At 35.1% G+C, this 14,453-nt stretch overlaps 2 protein-coding genes and 2 long non-coding RNA genes across 4 annotated transcripts; 2 read left to right on the top strand and 2 right to left on the bottom strand.

Annotated features, from left to right (window-relative positions):
* The first annotated feature begins 4,565 nt into the window (after positions 1–4,565).
* LOC125476922 lies at positions 4,566–5,761 on the top strand. Its single transcript, XR_007258168.1, has 3 exons — positions 4,566–4,658; positions 5,521–5,561; positions 5,690–5,761. It is a non-coding gene; the product is annotated as an uncharacterized LOC125476922 (long non-coding RNA).
* A 2,609-nt stretch (positions 5,762–8,370) lies between these two features.
* On the top strand, positions 8,371–9,389 carry LOC108866672. The gene is made up of 3 exons (XR_007258167.1): positions 8,371–8,511; positions 8,877–8,981; positions 9,318–9,389. It is a non-coding gene; the product is annotated as an uncharacterized LOC108866672 (long non-coding RNA).
* A 62-nt stretch (positions 9,390–9,451) lies between these two features.
* Positions 9,452–10,900, bottom strand: LOC103966314 (probable LRR receptor-like serine/threonine-protein kinase At3g47570). Its single transcript, XM_018652161.2, has 2 exons — positions 9,913–10,900; positions 9,452–9,708 (listed from the first exon to the last, which is right to left on the bottom strand). Exons 1-2 carry the CDS (start codon positions 10,571–10,573, stop codon positions 9,452–9,454), a joined length of 918 nt encoding a protein of 305 aa, XP_018507677.2. The 5' UTR covers positions 10,574–10,900.
* On the bottom strand, positions 10,730–11,292 carry LOC125476854 (protein ZW2-like). Its single transcript, XM_048583422.1, has 2 exons — positions 11,001–11,292; positions 10,730–10,791 (listed from the first exon to the last, which is right to left on the bottom strand). The coding sequence occupies exons 1-2, from the start codon at positions 11,290–11,292 to the stop codon at positions 10,730–10,732; spliced, it is 354 nt and encodes a 117-aa protein (XP_048439379.1).
* Positions 11,293–14,453: the final 3,161 nt, after the last annotated feature.

Genomic DNA, 14,453 nt, shown 5'->3' with positions numbered 1-14,453 from the left:
TGGAATCCAAACAGAACTCAATTCCAAACCACCCCAACTGAATTAAACGAAAGTCCAAGAAGCATAACAACAGCTCGAAGAAACAAGACATGATTCAAGTTACCCAATTCACGAAAACTTGACGAAACGAAGCAATATCGAGCACAAATCCACATCACAATGGGTTATCATTCAATTACTAGACCTCACATCTCCCAAGCAATTCAATATGCATTTCAATCACATGTCATAACCATTTCCAATACACAAGTCAAATCACATTTCACTTCATCATACCAATCACTATACTTCCAACATTATATCTCAATACATAGCTTGTAACATATCAAGGAATCACGAAGCACAATATTAATATTTAGTTATGTTAATCAATCAGTGAGATAACATATCATTTCACGAATTTAATTAAAGAACTCTTCATAATTCTCAACTTGGGTTATGAATAATAACATGGTAATTCTAATTTATTTTCACAATATCTATTGTGGGTAATTCTCATCTACTCGAATTTAGGATTCTAAGATCACCTTACGGAATGAACAAGAGCAAGGGTTCCGGACCACTTAACGGAATCCAACAACATTGGGTTCCGGACCACTCAACGGAACCAAAATATCAAGCGGTTTCTCATAATCTACCCAGACCTATCATATGTAAAGTCAATGCCAATATTATGGAATTGGTGCACTGGCAAATTAGGCACTCAGATAAGCTGAGAGGCTCGGGTGAGAGACAATAAAATAAGCATGTGATACAATAATAAAACCAGCCATCAATCATCATTTATAAACCTTGAATATAAATCTTTCATAAGAAATCAATACCAAACTTTTGAAAACTCCAAGGGAGTCACCCAGACATCCAAGATTTCATTTCAAACAACCATAGCATCTCACACCCATATTCACATACACACAATGAAACTAGAATTAGGGCGACACAGTTCATCCAAAGCCTACACCTTTGCAACCATCTCAAACTAAACTCAATGAACTAAGGTGGATACAATCCCAGATCATCACTCAACGGGATCGCGGAGTAAGAGGGATTCCGGACCATCACTCAATGGAACCCAAACCAAGATACGATTCCTGACCATCACTCAATGGAATCGCGGAGTGGAGTAGGAAGGATTCTGGACCATCACTCAACGGAATCCAAACCAGGATACGATTTCAGACCATCACTCAACGGAATCACGGAGTACATTGCATAACCACCAATCAATGAAACAACATATGAATCAAGTTACTCAAGTTATAAAGGCTCAACGATACAAGAAATGAAATAATGAAATGAGCATTGACACATGTTTCAAAGCAACAAACCCCATGGCAATGGGTTAACGGTCCACCACTAGCCCTCACCCTCATCAAATCAAGCCACTCATACAAAACATACCATATTTCCAATATGCACGTCAAATCACATATCACGATCATCATCAGTACACAAGCCAAATCATGTTTAATAAACATAGGTCTAAGGCTAAATATATATATATATATATATATATATATATAATCATATTTCAATAGAATCACATTATAAGACCAAGTTAAATTCACAGATGATACCAATATAAGAAATCAAGGTAATAACCATATCACATATGTTCAAGTCACTCTCTAACCAATGTAGGCCCACTAGACTTCACTTAAGTCTCCCATAGTACTAATTTTATTATTTAGAACATTCCGAGACATGTTGACCATAATTCAACTCTCGGTCAACGATGGGGTCCACAACGATCCGCAAATCAGATTTATGATCCATAACTTCCCAAAGTCCACATTATGCTTCGAGAATAACATACTAAAGTTTCATTATGATCCAATGGTCGGATTGTCGTCAATCACACAAACAAGTGGCGGTCCAAATTGATCACCACACCAAACAATTGAATCTTTGGAAACCGAGCTAGAAATAGGTTCACATGGTCACTATAAGGTATTTGAAACCTAGACAACACTCGTGAACGATCGCACGCACCGCCACACGCAGTGGAAGTCAAGATGGAGGGTTTAGAAACCCCGAATTTTCAACATTAACTAGATGAGCTCAAATTTACGTGGTAGCTAGAGCTCAACAAGGGAAACACTTTTCACAACTAGGCCGACGATAAATTCTAACCGGAAACCGTCCAATTTCACTGGAGAAAACCGGATTTCTAACGTTCTAAACATCCAACTCTAAAATGAATACGAAAGCACAAACTAAGGCCTGGTTTGGTACTGAGGTGATTCTGAAAAAAGCTGGGAGCTATTTTTGTGTTTGGTAAACATTCAGCTTCAGCTTTTTTTTCATAGTTTTGGGTAAAAAAAAGCCAAAAACAAGAAGCTGCAAAATCCAGCTTTAAAAAACCGGCTTTTTTTCACATCTGTTTTACATAAAAGTTTACCAAACACTATAATACTACTTTTTTTTTTCTTTCAAAAGCACTTTTACAAAAAAGTTTACAAACACAATGCTGCTTATTCTCACAACACAACAGAAGCAGCTTTTTTTCGAAGCACAGCAATACCAAACCAGCCCTAGGCATACCCACCTGAAGATTATGAAGAGTAGATGAAGTTTCATACCTCACTCGAAGGAAATCATTGCCGAAATCGTCGGAAAAATGATAAAACCGCCGGAAAAGTCGTGGGCTTTGCAACCTTGAACTGCAAATATGGAAAAGAAATGGGGAAATCTAACATACAGAGATGTAGGGATCGTCAAGAGCTTTCCATGGACACCAAGATCACCCAAAACGAAGCTCGGATGAAGAAGATACAAGCGGGTCAAGTTTGGTGGGTTTATGGGTCCAATTCTCCCTAAAACGGGTTAGGCAGCTCCCGCTTTCCATTTTCTAAAACCTCCCCCTTTTCTGGAGGTTTCACTCCAATTATAGCATTTTGGTAAAATTACCAAAATGCCACCAATTTCAAACGACTCTAACTTCTCCGTTCGGATTCGGAAATAAGATCTGTTTACGCCTACGCGCTCATGGAATCGAACTCTACCTAACCAATTCAAGAGTTGACCGAAAAGGTCGAGAAAATTGAAAATGACTAAAGTACCCCTCACTTCATTTTTCTTAAATTTGGAGAAATAAAGAACTAGTTCCAATCAAATCTTCGAAATACGTCAAGAATAAAATAAAATAATAATTTTGGGGACGGGATATCACATTATGTCTACAAAACATAGCTCGTCATGTATCAACAACTTATTCTCATTAGAGCAAATTTTATAAAGGAAACCAAACTGAACTAAATCGGTCACCTAGTTGGAATCACCAATTAATAGGTTATTGTGCCCATTTATAGAGCTAACTTTGAGGTAGGGGTGGTAGTGGGTCGTGTCGAGTTACTAATCATTTGGGACATTAAATGACTCCTAAAAATGAAATCACTCCTTATTCCTACAATTATATTTTTAATATATATATATATATATATATATATAACTTTTAAAAACAAGATATTTATTATTGACATTCTAAAAATCTAATTATGCACTTTAAATTTTTTATTTAGAAAGATAAACACTCTTACGAAAAGTACATAATTAAATTTTAAAGTGCCAATAATAGATCTCAAAAAGAAAATAAGAAGAAAAAGTTTATAATGCACATTCACAAAAACGCTTTTTAGCTAAAATGATCTTTAAGAATGTCATATCTTCTCATTTTGGTATTTGAGATTTGAAATCGATACCTGAGTTTGTCCATCATCAATCATTTTGGTCATTTTATGAAAACTATGTTAAGTAAGGACTAAAATGATAAAAATACTCTTAATTTAATAAACAATGGGTTCAAAATGATTTAACAAGAATTGAGGATATTTTTGTCATGTTATCCTTATTTAATGGAATAATCAAAATGATTGTTAGTGGACAATCTCAGGATCATTTTTGTCGATTTCAAATCTCAGGAACCAAAGTGAAGAGGTATGTCAATATCATAGACTATTCAAATAAAAATAAATAAAAAATTAAAAAAAAAACCCTTAAAAATGATTAGCAAGAATAGTACAGGCCTAATGGGTAAAAGGGAATATACTACAAGCCCAATAGACCTAACGGACCAAAAATAGGAAAAACTAAAGAGAGTTTTAATAAAAAGTTCACGGTACTGTTCATTTTAACGAGAAACCACATTTTTACACTAAAAAGTCAATCTTGATACTATTCACTTTACCCTTTATTTTTTCTTTATCATTAAAACTCAAATTTTCAAGCTCTTTTCATTAGTTTTTCTAAAACTAAAATGGACCGACAGTACCTGCCAATCAACTGCTTATGCTGTTTCAGCAAAAATAATATAATGATCAATTTCTCCCAAAAACAAATAAGTATAATTGGAGTTGTGCATCTACACGTTGTCTCATCTCATTGAGAGTTTTTCTCCCATGTCCAAAATATAAGGTAGTAAATTAGCAACTTAAACAATAAAACTTCCGTCCACTCCTATAATGACACGTAGTATTGCTAATACGGGCCCATAATGAAAAATTTCTCGATTTCATTGCTGACCCGCCACAACCATTACGTATTGTCTTTTGAACATCATCGCTATCCAAAATAATTCCCTCCTCCTTATCCAACGACCTGTTCGACCTCCGAGCTCCCAATTTTCCTCCTCACCACCATGACAGTTCCGCCGTATCAGGGTAAAATATTCAGCTATTTGATTAATTTTTATTGGGTTTTAGTTCAATTTTTTTTAGTTTTTATTTTATGAATTTTTAACGATCAGAAATGATGGGTTGAACAATTCTATTTTTTTTAACAAATTACAGTCATATGGGATCTCTTAGAACTTGAAAAGATCATAAGTTTGATGGAAATTATACTGAAATTTCGATTTTTTTATTTTGTGGGTTAATTCTTGAGTTAGCATTTGGAATTAAGCTCTTGGTTTGAACTTGAAGCTTCTGGTTGTTGATTTGGGTATTCTGCAATTGTTATGGGAAAGCGAGGAAATGCATGCAAATGGGTTTGGGAAAATGACTTTTCTTTGGCATTCGCTTTTGGCTTTCATCCTCTCTGTGTATGTCTTCACCGGATGAGCTTTGTTTTCCTTTTTTTATCTTATTGATTTTTTCCCCCATTTGGGCTAAATAGTTCTCAAACTTCCGAGCGATTATCGATAATCGTTGTTGTTGTGTCAACGACTTACTAAAACACCAATTCTCCATAGCCAGAGCACTATTAGATGACGCTTTTCGAAAAAAATAATTGGGATAGACAGGGCAGGGCTCACAAGGAAATTTGAGCTTTTGTCAGATAAAATATTTTTTTTTTTTTTGGAATTATTATTGGTACTCCAAAAATTTCATTCTACACTCCATAATTTTTATATTTGGAAAAAAAAATACACTTGTGAGGAGTGTAGAATAAGATTTTTGAAGTGCCATTAACACTTTCAGTTTTTTTTTTTTAATTCATGTTAATTTGCAGTAATTTATTTTATTTAATTTGGTTTTTATTTCTTTTGTTGTTGTTTTATGATTATGGGGGTTTTGTTTTCAGACTCGAACGCCGTTTGTCTTCTGAAGTCCTCTGTAATCAAGGTAAGCAATTTGAAAATTTTGGCGCATTGAAATCAAAGTTTCAATTTACACATTTGTTTAGATTTGACTTTATTGAAGCAAATTTGTGCATATTTTCCGTCAGCTTTTTCTTCTGTTACTTTGGATAGGTCCTGTTGTCCAGATTTTGAGCATCTTCTTTTGGAAGTGATTAATAGCTACTGTGACAGGTTAGTTTTATACTCTTTTTTTTTTAAAAAAAAAAAGTTATGCATGGTATTTAAATGTTATAGCATTTTGAAATTCTTGCTTTTGTGGTTGTGATATAATATTATGTATTTGCTTAAATTTTTTAAATTTAATTTCATTATTTTCTTCCCAGCTATCAATCTATAGTTTGGCATTTACTATTTTTTTGCACATGATGCGAAAAAGAACTAGAAATAGCAAAAGAAATTAGGGAATACAAGAAGATCATACTTCTCACACTGCAAATGGAATAGAAATGTTTAATGAAAATGTTTGCCATGCTGATGGTGCACATATGTTGCCTGAAAGCTCTTCCAAACAAAGTTTGGTGATGCAACAAGGGTGTGACTCTCGCACTTCTGATATAGTTGGCCTTAAAAAAAAAAATTCCTCAAGCCCAAACAAAAGACAATTGAACACGTATCCTGTAGCGATTTGAAAACAATTGAAATAACTGCAGAGGGTTTTATGTTCTAATTTATGGGTTTTGGTCAAAAGCACTGTTCTAAAAATCCTCACCTAGCGCTAAGGGTTTTATGTTCTAATTTATGGGTTTTGGTCAAAAGCACTGTTCTAAAAATCCCCACCTAGCCCGGCCTCGGCGCTAGACAGTTGGCCATCGTCCCGATTAATGCCTAGGCGTTTGAAAATTAATAAAGGGCACCTAAACCTACTGAGGTGCCCGCCTAGGCATCCGCCTAGCCTGCCCAGACTCGCCTAGACACCCGCCTAGGTTGCGACTCGCTTAAACAGAAAATGGATAACTTTCATTTTGCATTATATTTTTTCAATAAATTATAAAAAACTTGCTGAATACTTAAAGGAACACGCATTATATACTTGTTCCCCATGCTTTTATTATGTTCCAATAGCTCATAATATATATGTCATTCCATTTGGTAGTTTATGATGAAATCATATATATTTTAAGTATAAACAGACACTTGTTTACACCAAAGTGAAGAGGTGTGTCAATTTCAAATCTCAGAAACCAAAGTGAATAGGTGTGTCAATTTCAAAGACCATTTAGATTAAAAAAAAAAAAAGAAAAAGGTTTTTGAATTTTAATCCTTGAAGAAGATTAAAATTCAATAAAAACCTGGTGTTAGATTGAATATTGATTTTAGTCTTCTAATGTGTACTTAATTCAAATTTATATTATATTTTTATTTTAATATTTAATAGATATCTTATTTAATGTCATTACATTAAAATTAAAATTAATTTCGTTTTAATTCATTATATTTATTTTACTTCTTCTAATCAGTGTACCTAAACATCCGTATCATAATATATTTTACTAAATTAGTGTACTGAAATATTCGTACCTAAATATATTGTAATGAATTAGTGGCACATAAGAAAATATACAAAAACATAAGCGTACCGAAAAATTCCGTACCTAAATATATGATACTAAACTAGTGTACCAAAATGTCAGTACCGAAATATATTATAATAAACTAGTGTAGCAAAATATCCGTATCTAAACATATTATACTAACCTAGTGTACCAAAATGTTCGTACCTAAATATATTGTAACGAATTAGTGGCACATAACAAAATATGCAAAAACATGTGTACTGAAAAATCCTTACGAAAACATTTTCTTATATAAGATACTTACCATAATGAGAATTAAAATTTATAATATTTTCATAAAATTTAATTAATGAACACCATAAAATTATAAATAAAGATGAGAGACATTTAATATGCTGACATTAAATAGAGTCTAGGGACTAAAATCAAATTTTAGTCTTGTATAAGATATTTTTCTAAACTTCATCTTATTTAAGGATTAAAATCTGATTTTCTATAAAAAAAAATTAAAAAAAAAACCCTTAAAAATGATTAGCAAGAGTACAGGCCAAATGGGTAAAAAGGAATATACTACAAGCCCAATAAACCTAATGGACCAAAAATAGGAAAAACTAAAATGGACCGACAGTGCCCGTCAATCAACTGCTTATGCTATTTCAGCAACAATACTATAATGGATTTCGATCCTCTCCTGAGCTCAGGGGTTGAGCCTCCTAAGCAAAGCACGTGGGCCGTTGGATCATCCAACAGTTACAAATAGGGGATACCTCTAAAAATTATAATAATTGTAGTCGTTGGATCAAAATCTAATGATCCGCGTGCTTTGCTCAGGAGGCTCAACCCCCTGAGCTCAGGAGATGATCCAAATCCAACTATAACGACCAATTTTTCTGAAAATATTTTTTATAAAAATATTTAAGAAATTAATCTTTGTAAAAATACTAATGAATTATGAAAAAAACACTTAGAGTGTTTTTTACAAGAAAGTATCACTAGTGTTTCTTGCTTGATGTACTTAAGTACTTTTAAAATTCAGAAACATTTTATCTAAAAGACATTCAAGTCATTTTAAAAAACTTTCAATCCAAATGAGTAGTCTTTGCCTGGAGTTGTGCGTCTACACGTCTGTCTCATCTCATTGAGAGATTTTTTAGTATGTCCAAAACATGAGATCGTACATCATGCGTCATTATACAAATAACGGGACACTTGTGCTAAAATTAGCAGCCTAAATAATAAAACTTTCGTCCACTCATACAGTACGTGGTATAGCTAATACGGGCACAAAATGAAAAATTTCTTCATTTCATTGCTGACCCGCCACAACCAAAATAATTCCCTCCTCCTTATCCAACGAACAGTTCGACCTCCGAGCTCCCAATTTTCCTCCTCACCACCATGACAGTTCCGCCGTATCAGGTTAAAATATTCAGCTATTTGATTAATTTTTATTGGGTTTTAGTTAATTTTTTTTAGTTTTTATTTTATGAATTTTTAACGATCAGAAATGATGGGTTGAACAATTATATTTTTTTACGAATTAGAGTCATATGGGATCTCTTAGAACTTGGAAAGATCACAACTTTGATGGAACTGAAATTTCCATTTTTTATTTTGTGGGTTAATTCTTGAGTTAGCATTTGGAATTAAGCTCTTGGTTTGAACTTGAAGCTTCTGGTTGTTGATTTGGGTATTCTGCAATTGTTATAAGCTGAGTATGTGGTTGTGATTTCTAATTTTGGACTCGGTTTAACGGTTGCTATTGTTTTGCTGATGTCCTGCAGATGATGTTAAGAATAATGAGAGGACGAATTACTTCAATTGCCCTGCATTGGATGTCTCAGTTGCTTTTCCGCAAGCAACGCCGGCTTCTACTTTTCCTCCCTGCAGTAAGAACATTAACCCTCATTATATACTTGATATCGTATGGATAAACTTGTATGTGTGTCTATGGAGAAATTGTCTTTTGTAAAACAGTTCAGGATTTCCTCTTGTTATGTAACTTATGTGAATCCAGGCTATTGATTCGAATTTTTGGGATTTGCGTATTCATCTTGTCTCACTTTTTGCATTCTGGTTTGTTTTTACTTTGTTTCTTTGTGAATATTTAGTACATTGCTCGTGCACATCTTTAGTTGTTGTGATTTTGATTTGTAATTTGAAGAAACGGGCAACTTCAGTAATTAACTTCCATATTCTTATCTCTTGGCCTTAAAAATTTACAGCTTCGGATTATTACCAGATTGATGATCTATTGACACCTGAGGAGCAGGCTATTGGCTCCAATTATGGCAGAGGTATCCTTTTTGGTCTAACCATTTCTGCATTTCATATTAAGGCTAAAACAGTCAATATTTAATTATTTAATATACATTCGTAAACAATGAGATTGATCTGCGAACTTGTTTTTTCCATCAGCTTCGAGGTCGAGGACCAATGAAGGGTCAACAACGTCCATGACATGGTTGGGCAAAGCCATGGCTGCGAATTTGTAAATGCTTAGACCTTCGATGAACATATTATTAGTAGGTGTTTTTCCTGTGAACATTTCTAGCAAAAGTATCCCGTAGCTGTAAACATCTCCCTGTATGGAAACTTGGCCTCCCATGCCATACTCTGCCATGACATACATATAGATAATAAGATGTTACATGCAATTGACTATTAAAATTGATATCTTATTTCAGATTAATGTTACTTGTTTCCAGGAAAAAGAGTCAATAGTATATCTTTAATAAATAGAATTTAATTAATTGGTTTTTAGTAATAAGTTAATAATTAAGAACCGAAAAAATAAATTAGAATGATGGAAACTCATACCTGGAGGAATGTAACCTATAGAACCTTTTAGTTGCGATGACATTGTTTGACTGAGGGAAGGATCATTTGATGCTTCCAAGAGGAACCTTGCTAAACCAAAGTCCCCAACATGGGCTACCATGTCTTCATCAAGAAGTACATTGCTCGGCTTTAGATCACAATGAACAATGGACGTTTCACAATGGTTGTGGAGGTTATCTAACGCAGAAGCAACATCAATGGCTATGTTCAATCTTTGCATAAAATTCAATCTCTTACTTGGAGATTGCTCCTCATCTCTAGGATGCAACCACGAGTCAAGACTTCCATTTGGCATGAACTTGAAGACTAGACTTTTGAAGTCTTTACCATGATTATCAATGCTCGAGCATGCAGTTATGATCTTGAGAAGATTTATGTGCCTGACACTTCTTAAAGCTTTGCATTCATCGTTGAAACTCTTGGACGCTCCTTGTTGTTGAAGGTTTAATACCTTAACAGCAACTACCGTTCCATCGCTAGGAATTACCCCTTTATAAACAGAACCAAAACTTCCCGAACCAATCAAATTATCCACCAAGAAACCATTAGTTGATTCAACAAGTTGTGAGTAGGAAACACCTAATTTCCAATCCTTATAAGAACGTGAAGTTACAAGTCCTTCTCTCGACTTTTTCAGCATTGAACGAGCACTAAAGAAGCATGATAGAGCAATTATGAATACAAGTGCACAAGATATAGGGATGACTACTTTTGGGGAAAGTAGTCCTCGAGATGAATGGTGTTTGTTTTTGGGGCATGCAGGTAGATGTAATTGTGGGATGCCACCACAGAGCCTCTAATTTCCAAGAACCGAGACACCACTGACATTTGAAAAAATTCCTTCTTTAGGCAACTCGCCTTCAAAATCATTATAAGAAAGATTGAGATACTTAAGTGCTCCAAGCTTGCCTAAGAATTCAGGAATCTGCCCGAATAAGTTATTGCTTGAAATGTCAAGTTCTTCCAAGCCCTTTAAATCTTTAAGAGACTGAGGAATTGTTAGTAAACTTATCACCCGCATATTTTTGTATTGAGTTAGTAAACTTTCACGAGCCGGAATACGATACCCGGTTTGTACCCGGCGATCCAAAGCAGGCTCCTTTCGTAGGAAGTATACCACGTCGGCGAGAAAACCAGTAAAACATCCCGCTGTCTAAGTCGCGATTTCTCGTCGTAATACTGCTGGTAATGGAAGAGAACCCGAGACACCAAATCTCGGAGGTCTTCATCTCGGGCCTCGTCGATCGTCTGCTGGGCCGATAAGAGCTCATCGAGGAAGTGTTCTTGCCAGACCAACCAGCCCTTGTAGAATGCCTCGAATGTGTTCGACGCATTGCCGCTGTGAGAACCGTTTGTCATAACCAAAACAAAAACAGCAAAGCTTTTTGGGGTTTTGATGGCAACGAAAAACAGAGAGAAGGGTGGGATTAAATAGGAGGTGGGATTCGAAAGGTGGGGGATTTGTTTTGGGATTTTGGTTTTTGATTTGCTTTGTGGGCAAGTAATGCTAATGGGTGAGGATACTTCGAGAGCAAGGTTCATGCATTTTGTTTTTCAGAGAGAGAGAGAGAGAGAGGAAAACAGAGGAGGTGAGGATCAGACGGAGACGCGTGTGCAGGTGGACGCCATTAAAGAGAGAACAAGAGAGAGGAAAGAGGGGGGGGGAATGTATATAACTGAAAGATCTCGGTGGGTTTTGTCTCGTAGTGAAGCCAGAAGAGTATGAAGAGATAAAATAGATGAGGGTTTTCGTTTGGGGCTGCCCGGATGAGGGGGCAACACGTCTCGAGGCTGCCAAGTAGAGGGATTGTGTGAAGCCAAGTCATCGTTTTTGGGTTTTTGGGGTGGTGGTGGGGAGGTTAAACCTTCGGGGGAGGGATGTCTTTCTAAATGGGCAATGTTTGCATTGGTGCAAGCGGGTGGAAGTTGTTAAATGGCTTAAGTACAAAAGAAGTGTGAAGGATGGATGCTTTGGTTGTCATTTGTTGGTTCGGCGTGAACTGGACTATTTTGATGAGACGAAACTCATTTTTCAGTTGTACTTTAGGGTATACGTACTTACTTTTCGGATGAGTTAACAAGGGATTATGTTACCTTTTTATTCCTTACATTTTATTAAACTCATGATGTTAAGAGTGAGAATTATACTCATACTTGCATTCTCGTTCTTGGTAAGTAAACAGACAACTATTGAGTTGGATAGCGGTTAACCATATTGTTCTTCCATACAATAGTATACAATTTACTTGAGGTAGCATTTATGTTGCATGAAAGACTCATCTAAAGGGGATAATCTATTCTTAGGGAGGGGGGCTAAATGAACTTTTTGGATACAACATTATTTTGCATTTAAGTAGCTAATTTAGGCCACACAATGGGTTAACCAGTTACTAGATATTAAACTCAACACATAAAATAATATGTCCTCACTATTAATGTGAATCAAACCCGGGACGACGAACTTACAAATGAAGATCAATACTGCTTCATCGTATCACTAGTTAGACTAACTTGAACTTGATCTCAATTTGTTTCCCAGTCCTAGTCACTAAACTAGTCACTAGCGAGTGTGATGAAACTAATAAAGTGGGGTGCAGCTCCAAGCGATTGCTGATTGCAGTGAAGTTGAAGGTAGGTGACAAATTTGCCTAGACTTTAATTGACGGGAGAATTTGGCTACCATGAGAAATGTTCAGCAAACAAGCTGCTGCGCTACTTGAATTGAGAAAATTGGTTTACGACGTGTACCAATTGCTGCAAGTGATCACCTTTTAGGAGGAAAGGGATATCTTGGTGTTGTCTATTGGCATTTTTGACCAGCCAATGATGCTTGTGGTGGCTTCTATGTGGCACAGAGATAAAAAAAAAACTCGTTTAGAAGTGCTTTTCAAATAACTGAAAACGTTTTTAGTGAAAATATTTTTGAAAACAGTTTTTAGAAAAAAAACAAGTAAACCTTAAAAAAGTACTTCACGTACTTTTAGAACTCAAAAACATTGTGATTTTTTTAGCCAAAATGGTCCTTTGCAATTTAAAATCAATAAAAGTAATCCATGTGATTGTCAGCAATTATTTTGGTTTTCCGTGCAAAATCTCACGGAAATTGAAGAAACCACCAGTTCAAGTAAAGGGGTTGATTTGACAAAAATACTTGCAATTTAACTGAGATTTTTCACGAAATGACCATAATGATTGACAATGAGAAATTTTAAGGACCATTTCTATCGATTATAAATCATAGGGACCATAGTAAGGAGTTATGCCAATTTCAAAGACCATTTTAACTAAAAACCAAACATTTTCTCTAAAAACGCTTTCAATTGTGTTAAAACGAATTTGATTCTTCTTATCACCTCAACAACTCAACAAGTCTCAGTTCTTTTATGCATGAAGTGGGAAATCCAATGAGGTTTGAACTTGTGCGGCGACCAACAATAAAACTATTTGTTAATTATTTATCCTCGTTAGTAAATTTGTGTGCTTCTGTTTGTCGTACACGTCATAATGATTCGTTGAAATATACATTTAACAACTCTAATGTACTAAAAACGTATTATACACATACGTACATATTGAAATATATGTTTTCCAATAATCTCGCTCACACAAATGATCTATGTTCTTAAGAAGAGATGTGAATAATATTTTTGTAAATTCACACTTATCTGACTCTTCACATTCCACAGAGCTTGATCGAAATCTGAATGGCTGGATCATCTAACAAAGGTGTTCATTTGTAGACCATAAGTTTTGAATCGCATAGTAATGGGGTCCTTTCTTTTAACTACCCTAATCTCGGGGGCAAAGGGTAGGACGCACTACGTAGCCAAAATCATTAAGCGGGGCGTACTCAATTGAGATTTTGAAAGATTTCTAAGAGTATAGCATCGACTTATTGAGCAATCTTTAGCATGAAGTCCCCTTCAGTGGAAGATAAAAAGGAAATGCCAAGTTCATCTACTGAATCTTAAATCAAATATGAAATTGGATTAACAAAGCTCTAAGAACAACGAGGAGTTCAAACATCCATAGATGCATGCCACATACAAAGATTACGAGTGAGAATTATGGAAGTCATTAATTCCTTAACTAGACTAGCCACAGAATGAGAGTAGGTTGGAAACGTATCGAACGAGAAAGTACAACAGTCAAACATACAAGCAGCAACAAGCAAGTTTCCTAAGAAAAATACCTGATTAGAATATTGGTGAAGTCTCGATGATGAACAAAACAAAATGATTTCCAGAAGCTAAGCGAAACATGATCTGTTTTTGCAACTATGCACAAAAATAATAAAAGTGGTTTACTTTTGTCACACTAATTCATCAATGCAAAGCAGTTCATTGCCCCATAACTCCAATATCAAAAAAACCCAAAAAAATCAAAATTTTTTAATTTCTAATTACTCTGTCAACTTCTGGGTGCTTCCGATGTTTGCCTAATTCCCATCTCAGAAAACAAATTGTGGGAATTACAGATGCTGTGTAAATAGATGAAACGATTAATAAATTGAACAGAAC

This window comes from the organism of the source record quoted next, unplaced genomic scaffold, assembly GCF_019419815.1.
Source record: "Pyrus x bretschneideri cultivar Hongxiangsu unplaced genomic scaffold, Pyrus_bretschneideri_v1 Contig2, whole genome shotgun sequence".
NCBI classification, from domain to species: Eukaryota; Viridiplantae; Streptophyta; class Magnoliopsida; order Rosales; family Rosaceae; genus Pyrus; species Pyrus x bretschneideri.
Note: the sequence above shows the minus strand (reverse complement) of the source record. Positions and strands in the feature narration are given on the sequence as shown.

Excerpts from the sequence above, each read along its gene's own strand:
- LOC125476854 (XM_048583422.1), bottom strand. The coding sequence starts at position 11,292 with ATGACAAACGGTTCTCACAGCGGCAATGCGTCGAACACATTCGAGGCA. Across the intron at positions 10,792-11,000 it reads GATCGCCGGGTACAAACCGG|GCGAGTTGCCTAAAGAAGGA; the intron begins GTATCGTATTCC and ends ATGATTTTGAAG.
- LOC103966314 (XM_018652161.2), bottom strand. The coding sequence starts at position 10,573 with ATGCTGAAAAAGTCGAGAGAAGGACTTGTAACTTCACGTTCTTATAAG. Across the intron at positions 9,709-9,912 it reads TATAGGTTACATTCCTCCAG|AGTATGGCATGGGAGGCCAA; the intron begins GTATGAGTTTCC and ends ATGTCATGGCAG.